This window comes from Lissotriton helveticus, chromosome 3_2 (genome assembly GCF_964261635.1).
Source record: "Lissotriton helveticus chromosome 3_2, aLisHel1.1, whole genome shotgun sequence".
Taxonomy (NCBI): Eukaryota; Metazoa; Chordata; class Amphibia; order Caudata; family Salamandridae; genus Lissotriton; species Lissotriton helveticus.
Genome location: NC_136062.1, coordinates 46,197,946 through 46,225,067, shown reverse-complemented (window position 1 = coordinate 46,225,067; position 27,122 = coordinate 46,197,946). Strand labels below are relative to the sequence as shown.

The 27,122-nt window shown below is 48.3% G+C and overlaps 1 protein-coding gene across 3 annotated transcripts in view; it reads right to left on the bottom strand.

Annotated features, from left to right (window-relative positions):
* The window catches only part of CEP152 (centrosomal protein 152), a 1,079,595-nt gene that overhangs the window by 253,049 nt on the left and 799,424 nt on the right, over positions 1–27,122 (bottom strand). For 2 of the 3 annotated variants that reach the window (XM_078684802.1, XM_078684801.1), the window contains exon 29: positions 17,577–18,800. In XM_078684802.1, the coding sequence (XP_078540928.1) occupies positions 17,812–18,800 (989 nt within the window). In that variant the 3' untranslated portion in view covers positions 17,577–17,811. Of the gene's footprint in view, positions 1–17,576; positions 18,801–27,122 lie in introns of those variants that run through there. The other variant, XM_078684803.1, reaches the window with a different exon arrangement.

Genomic DNA, 27,122 nt, shown 5'->3' with positions numbered 1-27,122 from the left:
GAGGATTGTGGTCTTGGTGCTATGGTTGTTCGGAAGCCGGATAGGGAGGGATCCAGGATGTGATTCGCTTCAATAACCTCAGAGTTGGGAGTTAATGGAATCTCTATGACCTAGGCTGTGAAGCGGAAAAGTGAAATGGGTCTGAAGTTCTTGAGATCCGTCGGGTCGGCAGAGGGTTTCTTCAGCAAAGACTTGATCTCTGCGTTTTACCAGGAAAATGGCAGAGGTGATGGAGCAGTTGATGGAGCAGCAGAGATAGGGGCGATGCTGGTGCCAGCTCTGTTAAAGATGTTGTGTGGGCAGGGACTTGAGGGTGCTCTGGAGTGGATGCTCTTCATGATCTTGAGAGTGTAGTCCGCAGTGAGTGGAGTTTAGCTGAGGAGGGTCTGCTGGGGCCTGGTGTCGTTGGGTGGGTTAGTTGTGGGTGAGGTGGCAGGGACCTGGCTATCAAAGTGGTGTATATCTCCTAAATCTTGCAGGGGAAGAAGGTGCCTATTTGTTGCAGAGGTTTTGGGAGCGACGGATGTCTGCTGTCTCTGTGTTGGGTCTGGCGAATTCTTTGACCACGGCGAAGAGTTCTTTACTGTTGAGTCCACTGATCCTTTCTTGGAGGGACGCTTTCTTTGGTGTTCTGATGCGGTTGTGGTATGTGGTGATAGAGGTTTTGAAGGCTGAGTGGTCTTCTGGGGTTGTTATGCTCCTCCGCCTCTTCTTGAGCCATTTACATATGGATTCGTGAAGGGTGAGAGAGAACCAGTTGGCTTTCTTGGGGTGCCATTTGCTTGAGGCTTTTTTCAGGGGAGCCAGAGTTCGGCACAGTTGGAGATCCATCGGTGGATGTTGCGTAACCTGTTTTTCTGGTAGGTTCCTCACTTTGGAATAGATACCCAAAAATACCTCCCTGGACGTAAGTCTGCGACCAGACTCAAACCAGAAAGTCCTGGAGGATCAAATGGGCAAAATGCCCGTCTTGAAGGGCCTGGCTGTTGCAGTACTGCTACTTAAATGAATAAAGTGACGCCCTGTGGCAGCTTTGCAGATGTGCAGGACAGGTACCTCGATCACTAACATAGTAGTAGCAGACTTAGCCCAGGTGGAATGGGCACGCAAGCCTGCAGGCGGGTGCTGTTTTGCTAGAGCATAGCAGAGTACAATCAATTGATTGATGGTCACTTTTTGCATCACCTTGCCTTTTTTCGATTCAACAGACCCAATGAAAAGCTAAATGTTCACGTCTGGGCATACCCATTCCACTAAGGGCGAAAAGTGTTACAGCAAACAAATGATGGACGGAATGCTGACAATGCAAACATTCTCCCCCAGTCAAAATATCTGGGTTAAATCCATTGTTGATGTAACACTTTTCGCCCTAAGTGGGATGGGTATACCCAGACGTGGGTCCCTTGCTCACTGTGCCACTGGATTCAAGCTAGCCTGGCTAAAGAAGGGTGACATACCCTGAAACTGGTCCCATGATGCTTGTTCCCGGTCCAGGGAGGATCTGGCCTGGCAGTTCGGTCTGGACTGTTCCCAAGCTGTACAGGGTCAAGATTGATTTGTATATCGCTGGGTCCAAACTGGGGTGGCGTAGTGGGCAAAAGAACAATGGATTTAACCCAGATCTTTTGACTGGGGAGAATGTTTGCATTGTCAGCATTCCATCCATCATTTGTTTGCTGTAGCATTCTTTGCCCTAAGTGGGAAGGGTATGCCCAAACGTGGGACCCTTGCTCACTGTGCCACTGGATTCAAGCTAGCCTGGCTGAAAAGGGTGACTTACCCTGAAACCGGTCCCAGGATGCTTGTTTCCGGTCCAGGGAGGACCTGGCCTGGCAGTTCTGTCTGGACTATGCCCACGGCGCACAGAGTCAAGACTGATTAGCATTTGGCTGGGTCCAAAGAACAATGGATTTAACCCAGATCTTTTGACTGGGGGAGAATGTTTGCATTGTCGCGTCCATCATTTGTGTGCTGTAACACTACTTCTGATGCCAGCACCCTCTCTATAGCTTCCTTCGCCAAAAGAGGCAGCACTTTCTGGCAGAGTTGGAAAAATGGTCCTCCTTCATTTGGTCGCAAGTGGGTGGCATGGGTGTAGTGGCAGCCACAAAGGGGAGGCAGTATCCCCTTTGTACAATCTGTAGCACCCAACTATCTGATGTTATTGACCTCCAGTGGATGCCCATGATGGTAGGTGGGAAAGCTAAAGGGGCTTGGAGGCTGTGGCTGCTGCGGAGAGGAGCACTGTCCCGACCGCTGGCTCCCTGTCCCACATAGTTTGTGGGAACTTCATCCTCTGCAACGAAAAGGTGTGCGAAAAGGTGTAGAAGCCTGCTGGCTGTGGTGGTTTGGAGGGAACCGACAAAGTTGGATGCCCTTTCCGTGGCCACAAAAGGGGTGAAAGGCTTAATGGGGGTTGCAAAGGGCCATAGGAGCCCAAGGACCTGCTGTTGCTCTGGAGTCCTAAAAGCGATCTAGTGCTGAGTTCACCTTTTTCCAAAGAGACAGGAACCGTCAAAGGGCATTTCCATAAGCAATGCTTGTACATCCCCGGAAAATCCAGTAGTCAGAAATGGCCCTAAAAGGCCATCGACGAAGAAATCATTCTGCCCAGCGAGTCGGTCATATCCAGACCAAAATAGATGGTGAACTCTGCTGCATCTCTCCCGTGGGCAATAGACAGAAAGTATGTCTCGGACCTCATACAAGACCATTGACAGCACTGCACAACAGAGTCACAGAAACCATGGGAATAACGGTCCAAGAGGGACACGATTTTCACTAACAGCAGTGCTAGGCTGGCAGAAGAGAACATTCTCTTACCAAAGGTATCCATCTTCTTGGATCCCAATCTGGAAGAGTGGAAGGGAAGGCGCCAGGGTTGATTCTGGAAGTAGAGGTCTGGACAGTCATGCTCTGTGGAGTGGGTCCCCTGGAGTGGGGCATGTGTGGTGGACAATTGTCCTGTGCACAGGAACCCCTTTGCAGGACTTGGACCAGGGCCCAGGAAGGATGTCAGTGAGGGCTTCATTAAAGGGGAGTAAGGATTTGGAGAGGGCAGTCACCACAGCGAAAGAGGCCCCCTCCGCCATAGCCAAATTACAAGAGACTAAGCCAGTGTCTGGTGAGGTGTTTAATCCACTGGCATCCACCAAATCCTCATAGCAGGTGTCCTCTGTATCATCTAATGGGTGGCTAGGTTTATCAGGGTCGCCATCCCCTTCCACTCATCCCCTGTACCAGGTCTGTCAGACATAAGGCCTTGGCTCCGACCTCGAAGGCACAGCTCCAGACGACACTGGGCCTGTTAGGTATTGGAGCCGATGACAATGGGGATGGTGTCATCGCTGGCACAGGAGCAGGCGACAGAGAAGATGTGGGTCTAAGCTGTGGCGGCACAGCTCTGGATCCGGAACCGGATCCATGGGCCCCAGTGGTGCAGAGGGTGTACTTGCCAGCGGAAATCCAGTAGGGGACCCTCCCAAACCCATGGGGCTCAAAGGTGCTCCAGAGTGGTCCCTGCAAACACAACAATGATGGACAGAATGTGGATCAATGTCACACATTCACCCCAGTCCAAAGATCTGGGCCCAAATCCATCGTTTTTCCACTCCACACCACCCTGGGTTAGACAATGGCGATATGCAAATCAGCGCTGACCCTGTGCCCCATGGGAACAGTCCAGTCCGAACTACAAAAGCCATGTCCTTCCCAGAACGGAAACAAGCATCCGAGGACCGGCCCGGTTTCGAGGTAACACCTCTCATCAGCCCGGCTAGCTTGATTCCAGTGGTGTGGAGTGCCTGGGACTCACATCTGAGCATCCCCAGTACACTTAGAGCGGTACCTGCAAACACAACAATGATGGACAGAATGTGGATCAATGTCACACATTCACCCCAGTCCAAAGATCTGGGCCCAAATCCATCGTTTTTCCACTCCACACCACCCTGGGTTAGACAATGGCGATATGCAAATCAGCGCTGACCCTGTGCCCCATGGGAACAGTCCAGTCCGAACTACAAAAGCCATGTCCTTCCCAGAACGGAAACAAGCATCCGAGGACCGGCCCGGTTTCGAGGTAACACCTCTCATCAGCCCGGCTAGCTTGATTCCAGTGGTGTGGAGTGCCTGGGACTCACGTCTGAGCATCCCCAGTACACTTAGAGCGGTACCTGCAAACACAACAATGATGGACAGAATGTGGATCAATGTCACACATTCACCCCAGTCCAAAGATCTGGGCCCAAATCCATCGTTTTTCCACTCCACACCACCCTGGGTTAGACAATGGCGATATGCAAATCAGCGCTGACCCTGTGCCCTATGGGAACAGTCCAGTCCGAACTACAAAAGCCATGTCCTTCCCAGAACGGAAACAAGCATCCGAGGACCGGCCCGGTTTCGAGGTAACACCTCTCATCAGCCCGGCTAGCTTGATTCCAGTGGTGTGGAGTGCCTGGGACTCACGTATGAGCATCCCCAGTACACTTAGAGCGGTACCTGCAAACACAACAATGATGGACAGAATGTGGATCAATGTCACACATTCACCCCAGTCCAAAGATCTGGGCCCAAATCCATCGTTTTTCCACTCCACACCACCCTGGGTTAGACAATGGCGATATGCAAATCAGCGCTGACCCTGTGCCCCATGGGAACAGTCCGGAAACAAGCATCCGAGGACCGGCCCGGTTTCGAGGTAACACCTCTCATCAGCCCGGCTAGCTTGATTCCAGTGGTGTGGAGTGCCTGGGACTCACGTCTGAGCATCCCCAGTACACTTAGAGCGGTACCTGCAAACACAACAATGATGGACAGAATGTGGATCAATGTCACACATTCACCCCAGTCCAAAGATCTGGGCCCAAATCCATCGTTTTTCCACTCCACACCACCCTGGGTTAGACAATGGCGATATGCAAATCAGCGTTGACCCTGTGCCCCATGGGAACAGTCCAGTCCGAACTACAAAAGCCATGTCCTTCCCAGAACGGAAACAAGCATCCGAGGACCGGCCCGGTTTCGAGGTAACACCTCTCATCAGCCCGGCTAGCTTGATTCCAGTGGTGTGGAGTCCCTGGGACTCACGTCTGAGCATCCCCAGTACACTTAGAGCGGTACCTGCAAACACAACAATGATGGACAGAATGTGGATCAATGTCACACATTCACCCCAGTCCAAAGATCTGGGCCCAAATCCAGAGTGGTCGGCCGCCTACAGTTGTGATACATAGCCTCATATAACTCAGGCAGTTGGGCGGGGTCGCTCTGGCTCAGCAAAGCGCGGAGAAGAGGGACTTGGAGAACAGACACTCACTTGTCTTGTCCGAAGATTTAGACAGATACTTCGTTCTGTGCGACTTACCTGATGACTACTTTGACTGGGATGACGACCATTGAATGCGCACCGCGAGAAATTCCTTGCACGCAACTAGGATCTTGGTGGTGAGGAGCATGAGGTAGTACACCCTCAGTGACTTCGGCTGCATGGTGCAGCAGGCCTTCGAGTCATGGTCTTTTTTGAGGCACCATAGACATACCAAGCAATGGTCAGTCACAGACATCTGTCTGTGACAAGCGCCATATGGTTTGAAACCAGACGTGTTTTTGGGAGACATCCCTGTCACAGCAGGAGGAAGAATTTCCTTTAAAAAATGGTCGACAAAATGTCAAAAGAAAGCTATCAGAAAGTGACCGAGGGATAACTCTTCACAGATCTTTGCTATCTGGTGTGGAAAGGAAATAACTGACGTCAGTGCGTCGAGGTGGAGTCTATGTGGTTACCGGATACGTAATTTACGGTGCAGAGTCGAAAGAAGCACCTATCATGCGCAGGGGTACTGCTGAAAATTTCTGGATCCAGTCTGACACTTGTGGATCATTGTAAGTTAAGGAATATTCAGCTAGAAGTCTACATCAGATAAAAAGTGCACTTCAGTGCCACAGGTAGCTGGTCATCACTTTACTTTGCCAATTTTTGTATTTCCATTCTTTATCCGTTGTTATATTTTACTCATAATTGTGTGTTTTTTTCACAACAAATTTTATTGGTTGATTAGGCAAAGCAAGAACGTGGCTCTCCACATCCGGAGATCACCACCACACATCATGGCACATTTCAGTAATATTGCATAGCTCAAGCAATGAAAGAGGAAAACACAACCGACCGCCACCCCCTCACCCCACCCACCCAACATCCCCTCAACCCACCCCTTATCCCTCCCTAACCCTTTGCACGTGATCACAATTAGCTGTCAGTGTTCGACTATAGTGTGCTCAAAAAGGCGCAACTCTCTAGGCCCGAGGGTCCTCCTCCACCTGTATATCGTTCTCTAGGTCCGCCGGAGGGTCCAGAAGTAACCCCCTATACTCCGCCCACCGTTTCCAGATTTTATAATGTTTACGGGGGCATCCGCTGGCCTCAAACACTGGGCGCTCCAACCCCATGAAGTAGTCCAGACCCGCCTTCCATGCACACAGCGGGGGGGCTCTGACTTTCTTCCACGCCCATGCTAGGTCTCTCTTTGCGACAACCAAGCCCAGGAGCAGCAGGTGGCGCTTGTATAAATTCCCCCCTATACCTTCCAGTACATGAAGGAGCCCTAAGCGGGGGGTGCGGGGTAGATCCCATCCCAGCACTTCCGACAAACATCCCCAAACACCACTCCAACATCTGTTCAGGCCAGTACAAGACCAGACGGAATGCAGCAGCGTAGCCCCTCTCAACTCCACAGCGCAGACATTCCGGAGACACGATCAATCCCGCCTTCCACAATCGTTCCCTGGTATAGTAGGCCCTGTGTATGTATTTAAATTGAATAAGCCTGAGTCTTATCGCTATAGCCGTCCCTCTCGGGGACTCTAGCGCCTCCCTCCAATCATTCTCGTCCAAGGGTCCAACATCTTTCTCCCAAGCCGCCTTCAGGGGAAGCAGGGAGGAAGAACAGTGCGTCACTAGCGTCTGGTAGATTTTGGACACTTTCCTATCTCCAAGGTCGCCCATGAAGACCTTCGCCTCTACTGGGCTGAATTCCGGCAACGACTCCAGTCCTACAATGCTAGGCTCCAGTGCATGGCGAAGCTGCAGATAGCGGAAGAATTGGGTCTTGGGCATTTGGAACTCCGCACTGAGCTCCTGGAACGACTTGAGGGTGACTCCGGTTAGCACATGTCCCAGCGACGAGATCCCGATTGTGTCCCATCCACCAAACCCCTGTAGCGAGGCCAGTTCGGGGAATCTCCCGTTCTTCCACAACGGAGTCTCTGCTGTCAATCTGCCCCACCAACCCATACGATGCAGCGTCTGCCGCCAGACAACAAATACCACTTGCGCGGTACATGGCAGCCCGCGCCGCAACTTGGCTGAATATAGGATTGTGTGCAGCGTATTGTCGCCCATCAATGCGCGCTCAAGGGCGTATGCCGGGTCTCCTCTGTCCCCATACCACCATTCGTTAAGTACTAACAGGTGGGAGGCCTGATAATAAGACAACAGATCTGACGTAGCCAGACCACCACAGTATGTGGACAGGAAGCACATCCGCAAAGCCACCCTAGCCGCTCCTTCAGCCCAGAGAAAACGGCTCAGGATAGAATTAACCTGACGAAACCACTGGGGCACAATGAGGTGAGGGTGATTCTGCAACTGATACAAGAGGCGCGGAAGCGCGACAATCTTGAAGATCGCCGATCTACCAAAGATGGTAAGAGGCATCCGAGACCAAGTCTTGATATCCGACTGGACTTTTTCCCACACCGGTACCACGTTGCGTTCCCACGCGACGTCCGCGGACTCGGTGAGGAACACTTCCAGGTATTTCAATCCCCCGGCCGCCACCTGCAGCGTCGCAGCCCATGGGTCTGTCACTACCCCTCCCCCCAACACCCACAGCGTGGACTTACGTGGGTTCAGACAAATGCCCGAGACTTCCCCGAAGATACGCATGATTTCTAATACTCGGGGGCCCGATCTGCGCAGATCCGTTAGAAAGAATAGGACATCATCTGCATATAGTGCAATTCTGTCGGTAAGGCCTCCACCCCATTCAAAGCCCCGCATTTGCGCGTCTATTCGAACCCAAGAGGCCAAAGGCTCCATTGCTAACGCAAATAAATATGGGGAGAGCGGACAACCCTGTCGGGTCCCACGGCCCATCGGAAACTTCTCGGAAACCGCCCCGGAGACTCGCACAGACGCTGTGATATCGGTATAGAGCAGTCTAACGTAGGAGGTAAACACCGGGCCCAAGTTCAGGTGCGGCAGGAGCGCAAACAGGTAATTCCAACCGACCGAGTCAAAGGCTCGATCGATATCTGCTAGCAGTAGGGCCGCTTGTTCCTCCTTGGCCCCCATAGCAGCGATTGCCGCCTGCGCCCGCCTGATGTTATGCCTCGTCGCCCTACGTGGCATAAAACCAGCCTGATCCGGGTGGACCAGGTCGGTCACATATGGAAGGAGTCGGTTCGCCAGGGCCTTAGCCAGCAGCTTGGCTTCAATATTGAGTAAGGAGATTGGGCGATAGGAATCTGGCCTGTCAGGGGGCCTGCCGGGCTTTTGAAAGACCACTACTTCGGCGTGTCGCCAGTCAGCAGGCAATCTACCCGGCGCCCGCGCCGCTTCCAGCGCAGCACGGTAGTGGGACCCCAGTTGGAGATGGAATGTTTTATAAAATTCGCATGGGAAGCCGCTCGGTCCAGGTGCCTTCCCTGTGTTAAGCTGTCCCAGAGCTTCGGCAAGTTCCTCCGCCGTTAGGGGAAGGTCTAGTGCTTTCCTGGTTTCATCCGAGACCGCCCTCGGCGGCAAGTCCCCAATGAATCTATCAATCGCATCTGCCGAGAGGCAGTCCCGTGGAGCATATTGCTCCCTATAGTAGTGGGCGAACCTCGCCGCTAGAACCGCCGGGTCCGTGATTACCATACCATTCCCGTCCGTGAGGCCCGGAAGTGTAATTGGCTGGAGGGTACGCTGACACAGCCTATGGAGCATGGAACAGGACTTGTCCCCCCATTGATAGATTCTGCTCCGCGTGGCTAGCCACGCTTGTCGAGCCTCGTCCATCAACACAGAGGCATATGACCGTTGTGCCTGCAGGAGCTGCCTCACCGCCACCTCATCTCCGTCTCCCCGACACTGCCGTTCTAGAATATCTACCCACTCCGCTGCCTCAGTGATGGCCTCCCGACGCTGACGGCGCGCCGCCGCCCACCATGCAATATCCACCCCTCTTATGGTGGGCTTCATGGCTTCCCAAACTACAACTGCATCCATCCCCTCTACCAAATTCTCCTGCCAAAAATGGGCGATCGCGCCTCGCAGGTGTTGGGTGTAGAAGGTGCCATGAGGACATTCTCCAGCGGAATGGCTGACGTGCCCTCTGTAGTCCCACCCTAACGGCCACCGGGGAGTGATCTGACAACCCACTAGGTAGTATCCCTGCCTCCCACACCCTGGTCAGGAACGCATGGGGCACAAACACATAATCCAGTCGCGAGAACGAACCATGCACCGCCGACACGTATGTAAAGTCACGCGCCTTGGGATGCATATGGCGCCACACATCCACCCAGCCCATCCCCTCCATCATAGCATTCAATCGGGTAGGGGCAGCTGTTGTTAACATCTCCTGCAATCTCCGACGGTCCACACATGCGTCCATCACGTCATTCCAATAACCTCCCAGCACAGCCAAGGACTCCGGAATGTCCGCCCACACCGCAAACAATTTCTCTGCCAGGGACCATTGCAATGGGGGAGGGGCATACACACTGCCAAAGATCACAGGTTCAGTACCTATCTTCCCTTTAACAAAAATGTATCGACCCTGTGGGTCAGACCATTGTTTCTCATGGACGTATGCCAGCCTGCGGTGCACCAATACAGCAACCCCTCTGGACCCCCTTGAGAATCCAGCATGATAGACTTGCTGGTAACCAAACCTCTGCAGGCTAAGCACTTTCGTCCCCATCATATGAGTTTCTTGCAATAAAAGTACATCCGCAGCCTCCCTCTTCCCCCACCGCAAGATTGCCCCCCCGTTTGATCTTATCGAGCATCCCCCTCACATTCCATGTTATCACTCGCATGGACTCCCTAGGGAGCCCCGACGGCGGTGTGTCAGCCATAATCAAATGGCATGAACCCCCCCCGACCCCCAGCGCCCCGCCCGAGCACACATCACAGTAATTGGCAAAGCATCAGAAATCACGTGCATTCCCCCCCAACCACCCTCACGCCCCTTAACAACAACCCCCCCTCCTCATCCCCAACCCGCCCCTCCCAGACCCACCCCTCCATCCACCTGTGCCCCCCACCCCTATACCTAATAGAACTCTGAAGTATCTGTCGCGGCATGGGTAACCTCGGGCCCAAAACAGAGCGCCCAAGGCCAACCATACCAATGGATCCCAACTCTCCCTGCAACAACAGGAACCCCCCCCTCCCCTAACAACTCCCACTAACGTAGGAGGCAGGTAGCCCCTATGTAGGCGCACCCCGGACCCCTACCCCCACCCCGCACTCAATAACAGATAAGCATATATGCCACGTCGATAGGAGCATCAGTCAAACAACTATACAGTACAGTATACAGTCATAGCTCCGCTCCATTTGGAGCCCGCGGCATCCACAGCAGAACATACAGCTCCAATGTATCTTATCAGCCCTTTCCAGACTGATTGGTGGCTCCTGGCGCAACCGTGGGAGACCCACTCCTCGAAGCAGAACGTTTCCTAGATCGAGACCTTCTGTTCCTCTTGGCCCGGGCCGGCTGGTCCCCTCGTTCTTGCGATGAGTCTCTTGAGCGTCCCGGGTTCAGTCCAGGTTGAGCATGGGGCCTGACGCTCACTGTTTCGTCGGTCCATTTGAAGACCTCCTCCGGCGTGTCAAAAAAGTGGGTGCGGGATTGAAAGACCACCCGAAGGCGAGCTGGATAGAGCAGGGAGTATTGGATTTTTAGGCCACGAAGTTTCGCCTTGGCAGCGATGAAGGAGTGCCGCTGCTGTTGTACAAGCCTGGTATAGTCGGGGAAAATCATGATCTTCTGATTCTCAAAGAGAAGGGAGTCTTTGGCCCTGGCTTCCCGCAGTATCGTGTCCCTGTCGTGAAAGTTCAGAAGTCTAGCAATCACTGGTCTTGGCCTCTCTCCCGCCGGCGGCTTCTGCGTCAGGGCCCTATGGGCGCGTTCAATCACGAAGCAGTGGGATAGGACATCCGGGGGGAGCCAACTCTCCAGCCACTGGGACAGAAATTGTTCCATGTGTCCCTTCTCACAGCCCTCCGGAAAGCCTACAAAACGAAGGTTATTTCTGCGCGCCCGCCCTTCCGCATCCTCCACCCGGAGTGCCAGGCCTCGTTGAATGTTTTCCATCGCCGCCATTTTCCGCTTCAGTGTCCCCACATCATCCTCCACAACCGAGATCTGGGATTCCGTCTCCGTTATCCGTGCTACTGCGTTGCGCAGGTCTTGGCGCAATAGAGTCACGTCTGCCCCGACCGCCCCAATCTTGGCATCCAGCATGTCTCTAGACTGGGTAATGGCCGCCATGAGCGCCGCGTTGTCAGGACAGGGGTGGGGAATTCATATCTCCCGACGCCCGAGACATCTAGATTTTTTACAAGGGCAAGAGGTTTTAATTTCTATTTTGTCCGAAGGACAAGTAGAAAGTCCTACAGTAATCCGATACACAGCTGTTGAACTCTGTTGTTCACATCCAGTTAATAAGTAGTTCGGAGCAGTTTATTGGCACTAAAAGGACGAATGCAAAAGCTAGGGCCTGCACTTTCACTTTCCCCAGAGCAGAAGAACATGATGGAGCAAAGCTCAAAGTTGCAGCTACCTCCGACCCCAGCATGTACATCCACAGCACTATCAGGCTCTTGTGTGGCTTGTGGGCCCCTTCCTGGTCCTTTCATTTACTTTGCGCATGAGACAAACATCAAGCTTCTGCAGCTCCAGAACACCTGCAGCACTTGGCCCCCGCTCTGACTTGAACTTGTGATCCCTGCCTTTTATTCTGTGCTTCACCCTTGGGCCTCTTACGGCCCCAAGATTCCTCCACGTCCTCACATCCAGGAACTACTGTAAAACACCTTGTTTTCCCTTCTCATGCAGCTCGTGCACCCCACCACCCCCCTTTGCCTTTCCTATACACCTTATGTTTTACCCGGTGCCTATACCTGCTAACCCCCCTCCGCCGCCATCTCTGACAGCCCTGACCCCCTTCTCTTGGCCTCTCATATCTTATATCATCCAGGGCGTACATTACATCTCCTTACTTTCCCCATGGGACTTTCATGCAGGCCTCATGCCCACACCTATTTCTGTACGTGCACCTTCTCCAGGGGGAACTGTAAACACGCAGTTGTAGCAGCTACGGAGTTCTTGATAGGCGTCTCATCTGCAGGTTCACAGACAAAGGCTAATTAATGTGAAAGGGTGTGTGAGTGAGCTAAAGGGTGGATGGATAGATGCATGGATTAATGATTGATGTAAGAATGGGTGAGTGAAAGGATAGAAGGATTAATGCAAGGGTAAATTAATGGATGGGGTGAACGAGGATGGATGAGTGAAAGGATGGATGGCTGAATGAAATGGTGGAATGATGGCTGAGAGAAAGAGTAGATGGATGGGTGGGTGGGTGGATGGGTGGGTAGGTGGGTGGGTAGGTGGGTGGGTGGATGGGTGGGTGGAGGATAGGTGAGCGGATGGATGGATAAGTAGGTGGCTCAGTGGAAAGGACGCTGGGTGGATAAATGGATGGATGAATATATTGATGGGTGGATAGTGGAGTGAAAAGGCTGATGAGTGAAAGGATAGATGGAGGGGTTGAAAGGGTGGATGGATGAGCAAAAGGACAGATTGATGGTGGGATGGCTGAAAGGGAGGCTGGATATATGAGTGGAAAGGAGGATGGATGGGGTGAAAGGAAGGATGGGGTGAAAGGATGGATGGGGTGAAAGGATGAATGGATGGAAGATGAGTGCAAATGTGGATGGATATCTGAGTGAAAAGGAGGATGATGAGGTTAAAGCATGGATGTATGAGTGAAAGGATGGATGGAGGGAGGGATGAATAAAAGGAAGGAGGAATGGATGAGTTTGATGGATAGATTTAGAGATGGAAGGATAGGGTTGGAGAAGGGTGTCGCAAATCCCCCATTGTAGCAGCTACAGTGGGGGTGCAGCCCTTAATGGGCCTCTTCTGTCTACAACTCAGCAGACAAAGGCTGATAAGTAATGTGAAAGAGCAGGTGAGTGAGTGAGTGAGTGAAAGGATGGAAGGATGTGTGGGTGAAAGGGTGGTTGGATGAGTGAGTGTAAGTGTGTCTGACTAGATGAATGGATGAATGAGTGAAAGGATGGATGCAAGGATGGATGAGTGACCGGGATGGTGGATGGACGACGGATGTGATGAAGGAAAGTGTGGATGGATGGGTTATAGGGTGGATGGATTAGTGAGAGGAAAGATGGATGAGTGGAAGGATGGATGGGTGGGCGGAAGGATGGATAAATGAATGGATGAGTAAAAGGGAGGGTGGATGGAAGGAGTGAAAGGGTGGGTGGATGGTTGAGAAAAAGGATGGGTGAGAAAAAGGATGGGTTGGTAGCTGCAATAGATGGATGTATAGGTGTGGAGATGGTTGGGTAGGTTCAGATATGGGTGGGCGGACGGTTGGATGGAAAAACAGAATGGTGAGAGGCTGTTGGATGAAAGAATGAATGGATGACAATGTAAAGGTGAAATGGTAGATATCAGTGGGCGAATGAAAAGATGAATGGGTAGATGCTTGGATGGGAAAGACGAGAGCTTTTCTAGAGAGGGTTGCAATGACTTTCTTCACTTGCTTGGTAGCATAAGAGCTTTGGTTCAAAGTGGGGTGTATTTTAATTTTCTGCTTACGCACTTGGCCTGCACTATGCTCCTTAGTCTACCTCAGCTTATCAGGTGAGTGTGGTGCTGTTTGCCAGCACGTTCTTTCTAGACAGCCAGCTGTTTTTGTTCTCAAAAAGCCCACATTGCCACAGTAGTTCCTGGCACTGAACAATACGGCTTTTTGTGCCGATATTCTCTTTGTAAAAGAGCAGAATGCTGTTACACACAGTGAAGCCAGCTGATAGATAGAGATAGCATTATAATTAAAACAAAAGTTCTTGGTTAAAGCTCAATTGTTAAAGAAAGTCACGTATGTCCTTGCATTAATGCAGATTTACGTCTTTCATGAATTTCCTTAAGTAGGCCAGGAAATCGTACTCCTAAAAAAGATTTGTGAATTGCACTTTCACATGAGCAAATATGAATGTGTAGTTTTACCACTGTGAAAATGTGTTGAGTGTTTACAAGTTTACTTTTCCTCTAACCACATTTTTCCCAGCCCTCAAAGAAATGTTACTATTGTCAGGAGTACATTTCCAAACTTTCTCAGTATTGGAAAGGTTGAAAGAAGAGCCCTCAAAACATGGAAGTTAGTAGGTTTGCATAGACTTGAAAGAGCATTCTAACCCTGTAAATATTGCTTACTGCTACCTCCAACCCCAGCATGTAGATCTGCAGAAAGGATGCAAAATAAGGGATTTGCTAGTATTCAAATCCGTCTATACTATGAGCCGGACATAACCAGGGACATTGTCAGAGCTCTTTCATAATGAGATTGCTGCCATTATTTGACGGTGCACTATATGGCACCAAAGGGACAAGTGGATTTTGTTACAGGACAAGCAGATTTATGAAGCTACCTGTCCCATGGACAACTAGCTATTTTATTAAATTGCACACCCCTGCAGGACCCCACCCCTGACCTCCAGCAGCCCCGGAACCTCCACTTGGACCTGTAAATTTTTCTATGGGTCCCTGCTTGGCAGGCCCACCCCCCCCTCGGGTCATGGTCCGACGCGGTCCGGGGCTCCTGCCTTCGTATCTGTCACAGCCTTCTCCGCGATGGATCTCGCGTCACCAATGTCCACCACAAAACAATCCAAGCCAGTCGTCCTCGTCACCACCACTATTGCCGACCACTTCAGTCCTCCACGGGGGGGGGGGGGGGGGGGGGAGCCTCCACGCAGGCACGGTTCTATGGGGTAATCCACACAACACAGGGGCACCGCTCCCAAATGGCTCCGCAGCCCCCAGGCAGATGGCGTGGGCCCATACGCAGCTCCGGTCAGGAGTCTACCCACCCGGTGCAATCGGCTCCCACCTCGACCGTCCCTTGCCAAGGCACACACAGCGGACGACTGGGGGTCCCCCACCCCTCGATTCGACACTCCAGGGCAGTTAATTGAGGCCCCCCGACAGCTCCAGTACCACCCCCTTCCAGTCGGGTTCCTCCTTCACCACAGTCCGCTCGGGGCCCCTGAGATATGGCGCGCGCACCCCTCTCCACTCTCTCGCACCAGGGGGCAGGCACCCCTTCTCGGGGGATCAGTCACTGGAGGGCTTCAAACCAGGAGACCAGATAGGTTCATATACCCCCGGGCCAGCGTGTGCAGGGTCACCCTTCGGGGCCCCTCTCCACCAACCGTCCCGCTGCCGCCCGGCTCCTGCCTCAGTCGCGCATTACCTTCTGTGGAGGGGGGTCGCCAAACTCGAGTCCCCGGCTTCTGGAGTTCAGTGCAGGCCACGTCCCCTCACAGCGCTCCGCTGGCACCGGCACACTCCCCACCTCCGTGGGGCTCTGATACGCCTCTTTTCGCCGCACTGCAGATTCCACTGACCCCGAATCACGGGCCTCGCCGCTACGCCAGCCAGCCGATACCAGAAGCTTCCGGCCAGGGATCGCCGAAATCGAGGCCCCGGCTGCCCACGATGTGTGTAGGCCCTGGGATGCCGCCGTCGCTATCTTCACCACCAGGGAACCGGCAGCCCAGATTCTGTCACCGGAGGACACCCCTCGCTGGCCGCAACCTTCGCCGCTGGTGTGGGGTGAGATTCGGGTCCGGAGGCCAGGATAAACACTCGGATAGATAACGGGCTGGCGGGAGCTCTAACAAGCCACGTCCGCCATCTTCGCCCTCTTAGCCACGCCCCCCATAATTGTGTGTTTTAACTATGTATTTAGGTTACAGTTAATTAAAAGCAATTGTTGCTTTTGTTTGCATCAATAAACATATTGCCATTTAATGTACATTAAAACAAACCTTATATTGAAAAGATTTTTGATTATTATTATTTTTAGCTTAATATTTTAATTGCAAGAATATGACCAACACTTTTAGACTGCTTCTTTTATTTTAATTTCTGGCATATACTACCAACAAAGAACAAAAAAAGACCAGCAAGCCAAGGCCAGACCTATTGGCTTTGCCAATGCTGGTTTAAATTAAGAGTACTTCTAATGTACCAATCCCTTACTACCATTGTTTTAACTTTTGAGGTGAACTTCGAGAATATGGCTCTTCCCAACACTATACTCCCAATACCTAGAGTATGAGCAATGCTGTGGTTCTTTACCTGTGGTCCGAGAACCCCGGAGGGTCCACAGCTGTTTTACAAATGTAAATTATATTAAATTAATAAATGATATACAAAGAAGGTAGCAAAATTGAAAAGTGTAAAAAAAATTCTATATTTGATTGTAAAGCAAACAAAATATTTGAATATTTGAGCATTTATTTAGTACATACTTGTTTCTGTATTTTTGTGTATTGTTTTGGCTTCTCTTTGGAGAAGTGTGGCTCACCGATTAGAGCGGCAGACCCTGAGGCAGAGGTCTGGCCCGGGACCAGGGTTCAATTCCCGACGCGGCAGGGTCTTGGGCTCAAAATGTCCACGGACTCGATAATTCTCGCCTAGGTGCCTACTCTAATCATGGGTCCCACTCTGCAACTCTGGGCAATAGCTTGCTTAATCTCCACAACGGCCCGGAAAGCGCTAGGATGCCTGGCCTCACCTTGGGGGTGCCCAGTAGGGAGCATCTCTCAGGGAAAGCCAGGAAGTGTTCCACAGCGGTATACAGCGCCAGGATGCCTGAAAGGTGATAGTGCGCTTTACAAGTATACATACATACAAATCATAAAAATGCATTAGGACGCACAGACCCGGATTCCAGTAATTATTCAGCGGGCCCCGAGATTCCAGTAATGATGTAGTGGGGTCCCAAATAAGTCAAAAGGTTTAGAACCACTGATTTATGCAAATAAATGAAGTAGTAGGTATGCATAACAGCGCCTACTCTTACAACATTGAGCGCTTAAGCGCTCCATATTTGGAGCATATGTCTGAACCTCATGCACCTGCACCAACAACCTCCACAACAGTCTACACTCAACACCCTCCCAAATAAACACCCCGGAAGGGCTCCCAGGTACTGATGCAAGGTGGAGCTTTTCCCATAGCCGTCAAGGCTAAGAAACACTGTACAAATGTTTAAGAACAAAAACAAAATTAGCGTTACTTACACGATCATTAATTCAACCGAATCGTTAACATGTCCACTGCACTACCCTAGGCAAATTCATTTTCTTTTAGGAAGAGTAGTAACATCATTAAAGTAGCACCTGGAATAGCAGTGAACGAATGCTGTTCATTTTGTGTACCTTGAATCTATCAGTTTTGTTAACGTTACAGGATGCTCAAGTTAAAGAATTTTTATTTGAATATATTAATACAAAATTGCACGTCAAAATGGTCTCAAAGTATAAAAATAGATTATTTCACACAAATATACATATGCATAAAAACGAGAAACATTTACAACAGAGACAGGTCATATAAATATTTGAAATTGCATTAACATGTTTTTCACACATAAAAAAGCAGCAAAATAACGCAGCGTAACCCTTCTCGTTACCAATAGAACGAATTGATTGCATCTTCAGGAATTAAAAGGTGTCAGCGGGCTATCAAACCCACTGTCTTGCTGCCCAGAGCCAACATTAAAGAGCAATCTCCTGGAATGTGTTTTGCAGTTTTTTGTTACCTCTGCAATCGGCTTGGAATTGCTTTTTATTAAGAAATCTGATCTTAAATGATTAGAAATCAGGTGAAGATTATCGCGTCTAGTAATTTCACTTAAATGCTCGTTACTGCAATGTGTGGTGTTTTCCTTCGCTGCATGCGCTGGGCTGTTCACTTCGGGCAGGGTTTGCCTGTCAAACAGACCTACACTTTCATCTTTCGTAAAAAAGAAGCCGGCTGCTAAAGGCTGCCCAGAGGGGCTACAAGGCGGAACTTGTGCGTCTGCGCTCCTCACAGAGTTCTCTCTTTGCACAGGGTGCAGCAGTGCCAGCGAGTTACTGTCCACTTTCTCAAGCTCGCTCGACGCGCTCCAGTCACTTGGCCGGTTTTCATCCCTTACCGGAGTTTCCTGAATATCAAACCGTGAGCTTCTCTCGGATGCGGCTGTCGCTGGCGCTGCTGTAAGGTGGTTGGGTAAACATCTCGCCTGCCTGGTTCGTGTCTGAAATGAAGCCCGGTCCGAGTCAGAGTCTGACAGGCCATCAAGCCAGCTGAACGTAGGCAAGCTTTGCAGCTTCGTCTTTGAAATGCACGACGCTGGCTTATGACGTGATGTTGCCTTTTCAGAATGTGCTCGATTTTGCTCCGTTGCACCGTCAGCCATTTTGATTCCGTTGCCAAGAGTAAGCCCATCTTTCAAGCCCTTCTGATTTCGTACCAGGAGTGCGCCTTCTTCGGGAGATGCTGATCTAACTTCTGAACTCACCCCACCTTTTAACTTCGGCTCCATGGTGTGAGGTGTGTCCTCTTTGTCTCTGAATTTCGAGGCAGTTTGCTCTGTTGAGATTCGGTCTCTGTTTGTTACTCTCTGGATTCCAGATGTCGCTTCACTCTTCTGAGACCTTGCTATAAAGGAGTAAACAGATTCCGTAATTGGTAAGATGCAGAAAGGTTATTAGGAAAGGTACATTTATTTCACTTGCCCACAGCAGCATAAGTTGGACAACGTCGCGTTTCAAACATGTATTACTGAGTAATTATCCAAAGTTGTACCTTACTGTGGAGCTTTGCAGCTTATTATAAAATAATTAAACTTTAGGCAAAAACAATTAAAGGGCTGTTAAGAGTGGAACACTTGCAGGTACTTTCAATGCAAACGACTCAAATGAAATAGAGTTCCACGAGCCACAGACAGAAGTCATAGCTACTCACAAGACAATACACAATGACATCAACTAAGATCGGATTAACCCAACTCGTCACAGAACCCACACACATCGCCGGACCCCATCTTCACCACCTTTGATGGCATCAAGTTCAACCCAACCTCAGTCACCCTTCACATAGGACCGGCTACACCATAATCTACTTCCAAATCAACACACTTCAAGTCAACACACAAACCATAGCTGGGGCAAAATCGTAAAATTAGACTGGATCAACACCATTCGCACAGACCAAAGCAACTTTATGATCAACAAGAAAATAAACAAATTCAATAATTAGATCAAGAAATGCACAGTCTCCCTTGCAATCATCAAACTCAACAAACAGAAAAGAATCAACAGCTAGAGAGAAAGTGGTCAGACAATAGCATCAGCAACAAAGACACCAAAAAAAGAGTGCAAGTGGAACGCATCAAAGGGAACTCCAACACAGCAAAACATCAGTCAACATCATCCCCATGTCAAGAACTGTGTGATAACCTATCCAACTTCCTTTTTTAAAAAAAAATATTTATTGTTCTCAGCACAGCAAACTGCAAACAAAATCTCAATTTTACATTCAACAAATACGTTGTCCAGTAGTAAAGTCCAAATTGTATTAACTTTCAGGAGAGATAGACTCATGACTCATAATAGTCTCGGAAGGCACCCCAGATTTTAATGCCCAGTCTTTTTTTCCTTGATCCTTTGATTGAGAATAAACTCCACTCCAAATTATATAAACTCAACATTTTAGCACGCCATTGATGAAAGTCCGGTGGTTTTTCCTGTAGCCATTCACTGGCGATACAAAGGCGTGCAACTGTCATAGCAAAAAAAATAAAGTGCCGGTGTTGAAAAAGTGTTTCCGAATTATTGTCTTTCTGAATTTTTCCTAACAGCATCATTGCTGGAGAAATAACTACCGTAGTTTTGATCACTAAAGAGATGAATTTTTCCAGATGCTCAATGAGTCCCTTTAACTTAACACAATAATAAAAAATATGTATCGCTCCGGCGTCCTCCTCACCACAGCGAAAACATTTGCCTTGACTTCCCACTACCCATTTCGCCATTCGCTTGGGTGTATAATATAAATCACATAATGACTTAAAAAACGGAGCTTTCAAATTCGCCGACATGAGCCCCTCCTTCGACAAAATTAGAAGATCTTCTACATCAATCTCAGAGTCTCCTAAAGTCTCTCTCCATTTCAGCTGCACTTTTTCTAAATCATCTTTCTTGGCAGAGATCAAGGATTGATAAATCACTCCAATTTTGGCTGATCTACTAATTTCTTCAATGACTTGGTGTTGAATCAGTTTCCCACCCCGGCGAGTTAAATAATCCCGTATTTGGAGATATTTAAAAAAATACCATCTGGGCAGTGAATATTAGTCCTTGATCTCTTCAAAAGATTTGCACATCCCATTCTTATTAACCAGATGTCCTAGCGTCTTAATACCTTTCTGCTGCAACTTATTAGACATTACATCAAAAAAATGCCTGGTAAGATCCTATGTGCATTAAGTGGAGTATAATATGACACTCTTGATAAATCCATATTTTTCATGAACCATTTCCAGACCTTAAAAGCCCCCATGATTACCTTAAACCTTGTTCGCTTGAAATAACTCCCATCAATTTCCTTTACAATAATAAGCTTTGCATTTATCCCAAGCTGTATTTCAAAAATATTTGACATGTTAGGGTCATCCGCTTCATTAACACCTGTTATTAGAACTTTAATTTTCAGTAAAAAGCAAGTGACATAATAAATAAAAAAATCAGGTACCCCCATTCCTCCCCTTAAAACTGGCAGCGTCATGTATTTCATTGCCCTTCTAGGCCTCCCCGGGCTCCATATGAATTTCCCGCATTTAGCTTGCAGGTCCTGTATTTTATCTTTAGTAATTTCTAAAGGTATCGATCTAAACAAATACAGTACCTTTGGTAGTATATTCATTTTTATCACATTTGATCTTCCAATGATAGTTAAATACAATCTTTCCCATCTATCCAAGGATGCCGTAATTTTGGCCATTAATGTGTTCCAGTTAGCTTGCACTATTTCCGACATGTTTGCCCTGATTAAAATTCCTAGATACGTCACTTCTTTAACCACCCTACTGTCTGCCCAGGTAATTGTATCAGAACAAAGAATTTGAGTTTTAGTCTCATTCAATTTATAACCTGTTATAAGACCGAAAGTCTGTGCTAATCGTTCAATTTCTTTAATTGCTGTTGCAGGATTAGTTGTTGCCACTGCTATATCGTCGGCGTATGCAAACACCGAAAAATAAAAATTCTGAACTTTATAGGGAGGAATCAAAATATTCTGTCCCAACAACTCAATAAAAGGGTTTATATAAAGAGCAAATAAAAGGGGAGAGCAGGGGCAGCCTTGCCGCGTACCTCGTGTTATAATAACATTATCAGAGAGTTGTCCCATAACTGATATCTTTGCTACAGGTTTTAAGTACAAAGACTGTATTGCTCTTATAAATCTGCCCCCATATCCCATTTTGCTCATTAATTGCCAGAGATACTCCCATTGTACCCGATCGAACGCTTTTTCCCCGTCCAGCAGAATCAGCGCTAGATCGTTCTTATATACTGAGGCAGTATCAAAGAGAGAAATAACTGTATTTACATGTTCTACCGTCCCCCTTCTAGGAATAAATCCATGTTGATGCAATGATACTAATAGTAATACAATCTGACAACCGATTAGCTAAAATTTTAGAGTACATTTTAGTATCAGAGTTTAGCAACAAGATCGGTCTATATGACCCAACACGGTCTACTGGTTTACCTTTTTTGCAAAATACAGCAATAGTAGCTTCTGCCCATGTTCCTGAGGGATTACCCACCTGAGCTTCCCTCACTGTTTTTAGAAGTTCTTTTTTAATATCCTGATAAAACTGTATATATATTTCGCTGGGTAACCTATCGGGGCCAGCAGCTTTGCCCTTTGCTAAGCTTTTAACAGCCCTATCCAGCTCCTCCTCTGTGATTATATCCTCTAGGCCCAAAGAAACAGTTGAGTCCACCATTTTTAAGCCCTTGGCGAATATTGTGTCCCAGTTTGATACAGGACCAGGTGGACCTTCATATAACTCAGAATAAAATTGTTGGAAAATATTAAGTATCTCCTGTGGTGTCGTTTGTACCGCCCCTATAGAATCTCTCATTTGTGCAATATTCCTAGCCGACTCTTTAATACGTAATTGAGTCGCCAGCCTTCTCCCAACTGTTTCGCCATATTCGTGTCTATCCATTTTTGATGCAAGATACTTCCTAGCATTTTCCTGAGACCAGATACCTGTTATTTTCGCTTTGTCCCCGGCTACTTTATCTTCCAATTTAATTAGCCCCGGCCCCTTGTTAGTTATCTCCTGCATTAATAATGTTTCAGAACGGATTAATTGATCGTATAGTCTGTCTAATTCTAATTTCGCTTTTTTCTGAGCCCTACACGAAAAGCTTATACATTCTCCCCGAAATCCAGCTTTGAAAGTATCCCATATTATACCTTGTGAACTGGATCCCTCGTTCTCTTCAAAATATAATTTCATCCATTTTCTTATATGTTCTTGAAACTCCTCATTAAAAATTAACTTCCTATCGAATGTAAAGCTAGTTTGTCTAGGTTTATTTAATTCCATGTCAATCTCTAATAATAACGGGGAGTGATCAGATGATATTCTAGGATATTTAGAAATAATTGCACCTGTAGGGATTAAAACAGGAGTAAAAAAATAGTCAAGTCTGACTAGCTTTTTATGTGGGTGGGAATAAAACGTGTAACCATTATCTTGTGGTCTTAATTGCCCCCATACATCGACCAAGCCATGATCTTGTGCCAAGCTTACCAATGCCTTGTATACTTTTGGTTTACGGCCTTTATACATAGCCCGCCCTTCCTTTATAGCAATATTGGTCAGATTTATGTTCATATCTCCACAAATGATTATAGGTTGGGCCCAGGTAGTTAACTCAATATTCATTTCCACTAAGACCTCCATGTCATCTAAATTTGAACCATAAATATTACAAAAAGTTAAGTTCTTACCATCTACACTTATTTCAGCTATTGCCCATCTACCTTTTTTATCTGCCAAAGTTTTGCCTATTACCACAGTGTTACCTTTAGCCATAATAGCTACACCCCTGATCATACTAGTTTGACCCGTATCGACTACAAGTGTGTATCCCAACTCTCTTAAAACCAATCTCTTAGACCAAGGTAATTGGGTCTCCTGAATGCATACTATATGAGGTCCTATATACCTCAATTCAGCAGCGACTTTCTTCCTTTTATTCACATTATTAAGTCCCGATACATTTAAAGAACAAATTCTTAAGCGTTTAGTTGCCATTGAAACATTCTAGATAAATTTCCCTTTATTCTTGTATTTCGAGTTATATTCAAGATCCAGATCATTTCTAAAAACTCATATACATCAAAAAGCATAATACTCCATGCCGACACTAAGTCACAATTAGACGTCTCACTTTTCAGTTCGCTGTGCCCAAGAACAATTTTTCCCCTTTTTCCCCCCTACACCTCCCCACTGTGCCACCCACAGAGCCCCCCCCAAACAAGAGTGACCCTCCCCAGCCCTTAATTGAGGCGTTAGGACTTATGGTCCTCTTGATTGCAAGCTTGCCCCATTCCCTACCTTCGCCCGCGAACTTAATGCTAATTAAAAAAAAACAACACAAAGTGTTCATATACGTCTTCCAACTGGCCTGAGGGCTAAGCAGTATACATAATTACCCAGCTCTTAGATAATTTTTTAAAGATATAGTATAATCATTATGTACACTTTTCACTACATATCTTGTACAATACCAGAATCCAATTACACGGAGTCCAAGAAAGTCTTAGCTGCCAGTGCTGTTGTGAAGTAGTAAGTACGCTCTTTATACACAATTTTCATTTTGGCAGGGAACATAAGATAGACCTGAGCTCCTTTGGATTGAAAAAGAGGAATAAGCTGTCTCAGTTGCCATCTCAAATCCACCGTTTGTTTACATAGATCCGGGCGAACAAAGTATTCACATCCAAGTGCGCACATTTTTTTATCCGGTCTTGCCTTCTTGTATACTTCCTCTCGCGCTAAAAAGCTATTGAATGCCACTAGTACAGCTCTTGGTCTCTGATCGCGCTGTTCCAGATTATTTGATCGTATTTTAAAAGGAAATCTGTGCGCTCTTTCAACTTCTCGATCCCAATCCCATCTGGTTGAATCTGGAAATGAATTTTTAAGAAGCTCAATTCTAAAGCCGCGAGGATCTGTACCCTCTTTTCCTTCCGCTATTTGTAGAAATCGCAAATTATTTCTCCTCAAGCGATTTTCTAAATCAATGACTTTCCAGTTGATCTCTTCTTTATGGGTCAGTTGTTCGGCTATGATCCTCTTCTGTTGTATTACCTCGTCCTCCAAAGTCGATATACGCGTCTCAGCCTCAGTAACTCTGGCCAAAAAATCCGCATGAGATTTAGCCAACCGCCTAACTGAGCTTTGTAGTTTCTTACATGAGTTTTGCACTCTTAGGCTATCTTGTCTGTGCTCCTCGTGTCTCATCATAGTCTTGTAGATAAGCTCTAGTGATATCTCATCCCCCTGCTCCTCACGAGCCTGTGAGGCAGCCCCAGTTTGCTCGTAATGCTCATCCTGTGTCATCCGCAGCCCGCGAACAGTTTGCCCAGACTGTCCCTCCGTTCGCTCAGAGCTCCCCTCCGCAGCGTCATAGCTGCTATCCAAGCTTCCTTCAGCCATGCTCATCTGTTCAGCATAATGCTGAGCAAGATCCTTCGTAGATGATATGGAATGCTCTGATAGAGAGTAAAAATCTGCAGAGTCTATACTCTCAACATGTCTGTCGGGGGTATTACCATCAGGGAGACCAGCATCACCAGCATTGCCCACAGGCTCTTGAACTATATCAGTTTCAGACAGCTGTATCTGATTCTCTTCGCACAGCCCTTCACCTTCATCAGTATATAGCTGAGCCTCTTCGCTCAGCGCAGTATCACAGCCTCCCTGAGACCCCTGTCTAGCCTCTACCGGTGTATCCTAGGCTCCACAGATTCAACATGCACATTAGCATTACCACTATCAGGTTCCTGGCTTAGATTGTTCATTGTACCTTTTAAAAGTTCCTTTTTTTTAATGTATTAAAGAGTTCAGGAATACCTTTAGCACCTTTAGCAGTCTTAGCAGTCTTAGAACCTTCATGCAATGCACTCTCCGGCTCCTTACCAGGCTGTCGCGAATTACTTCTTCCAGCCTTTTCAGGCTCCTTGGCCGGTGTCTCCGCTCGGCTGCTGCCTCTACTCGAGGTATTCTGCAGTGGAGTTAAAACCACATTTTCCCCTCTCGGATATTGGCACTCTCCCTGTGTCTCAGCCCCAGGGGCAGTCTGTCCCCGGCCCCTTCGCCCCTTAGGAGCCATTCCTTACAGGTTATATTGGCCAGGTAATCCGTCAAGAAAAGAAAAAGACCGTGTCTCCACTGGTGTTTGTTTGTAGCAGCTCGGCTCAGCTCCGCTCTCCGATTCTTCTGGGTCCCGCGCTGCCGTGAGCACAGGTGTGCCGTCTAGCTAGGCACGCCCTCCGTAGCCGGCGCAGAGCACAGAGCAACCGCTTTCGGACTTGCTGCCTCGCTATCCCGCTCCTGCCGATAGCAAGAACAGAACCGATAGCGGTAAAAAAAAGTGTCCGCTTGCCGCATCCAGGTTCACCGGCGGCAGCAATTTCTCCTCGGCAGGTAATTGTGTCCTTCCGTCAGATTTCAGCCATCAGTTTAGTGCAAGACGGCAAAGTCCGCGAGGTCCGGCAGAGCAGCTAGCTCACACGACCGTGACGGTCGCCATCTTGCCTCACTCAAAATGACCTATCCAACTTCCATTGTAAAAGCGCAGACATCTACTACAACTTTGCACACCAACCGGATCCCACAAACCTATCGACAACCTGCCCATCACTAATCAAGAAAACCACCTGGCTGAATGGAAGACTCTCAACAGTTAAGAAATTATGAAGAAACTGGTGAAGACCATCCATTCTGGGGCCCCAACAGACCCATACGCCACCATATCTACAACCTCGGTGCATCAACAATCAGCACAGCCCTCATCCACATCCTGAACTCCTACATCACCTCCGCCACTTTCCCGGAAGTGTGCTACAGTCAACACCCTCCTCAAGAAACCTTTAGCCGACCCAAGCCAAATGGTCAACTACTGCCCTATTTCCCTGCAAAATTGATGAAGAAGGAGATCAACAAACAACTCATATGCTACCTCAAGCTCCACCATCTACTGGACAACATAAAATCAAGCTTCAGAAAGAACCACAGCATAGAAATGGCACTTATCGCAGCCACTGACATCATCAGGACCATCCTAGATCGAGGAGAAACTGGTGCCATCACCCTGCTCGACCTCTCAGCGGCATTCAACACAGTCTCTCACAACACACTCATCAGAAGACTCAACGTGTTCAGCATCCAAGGACCAACACAAATTGATCAACTTCTTTCTCACGGGAAGAACCAAAAGGATCAGACTGCCACCTTTCACATCAGAGGCCAAGAACCAAATATGGGGAATCCCCCAGGGATCATTCTGCATCCCTAACCTGTTCAACATATACATGGCCCTGCTTTCTATCATCATCAGATCTCAAGGGTTCACTCACCCTCATCTCCTACACAGACGACACACAACCCTTCCTGTCCATGGCAAATAAGGCACCAACCACCAGAACCAACTTCACCAACTGCATGATCTCGGTAGCAGAATGGATGAGAACCAACTGCTTGAAATTTAGCTCTGACAAAAAAGAAGTACTGGTCTTCGGAAACAGGTACTCCCTGCGGTACACCAACTGGTTGCTCAGAGAACTAGGATCAGCACCTGCACTCTCCTACAACACTAGAAATCTGGGGATCAGCCTGAACAACGAGCTCAACGTGACAGCAAGGGTCAACACAGTGAGCTCTGCCTGTTT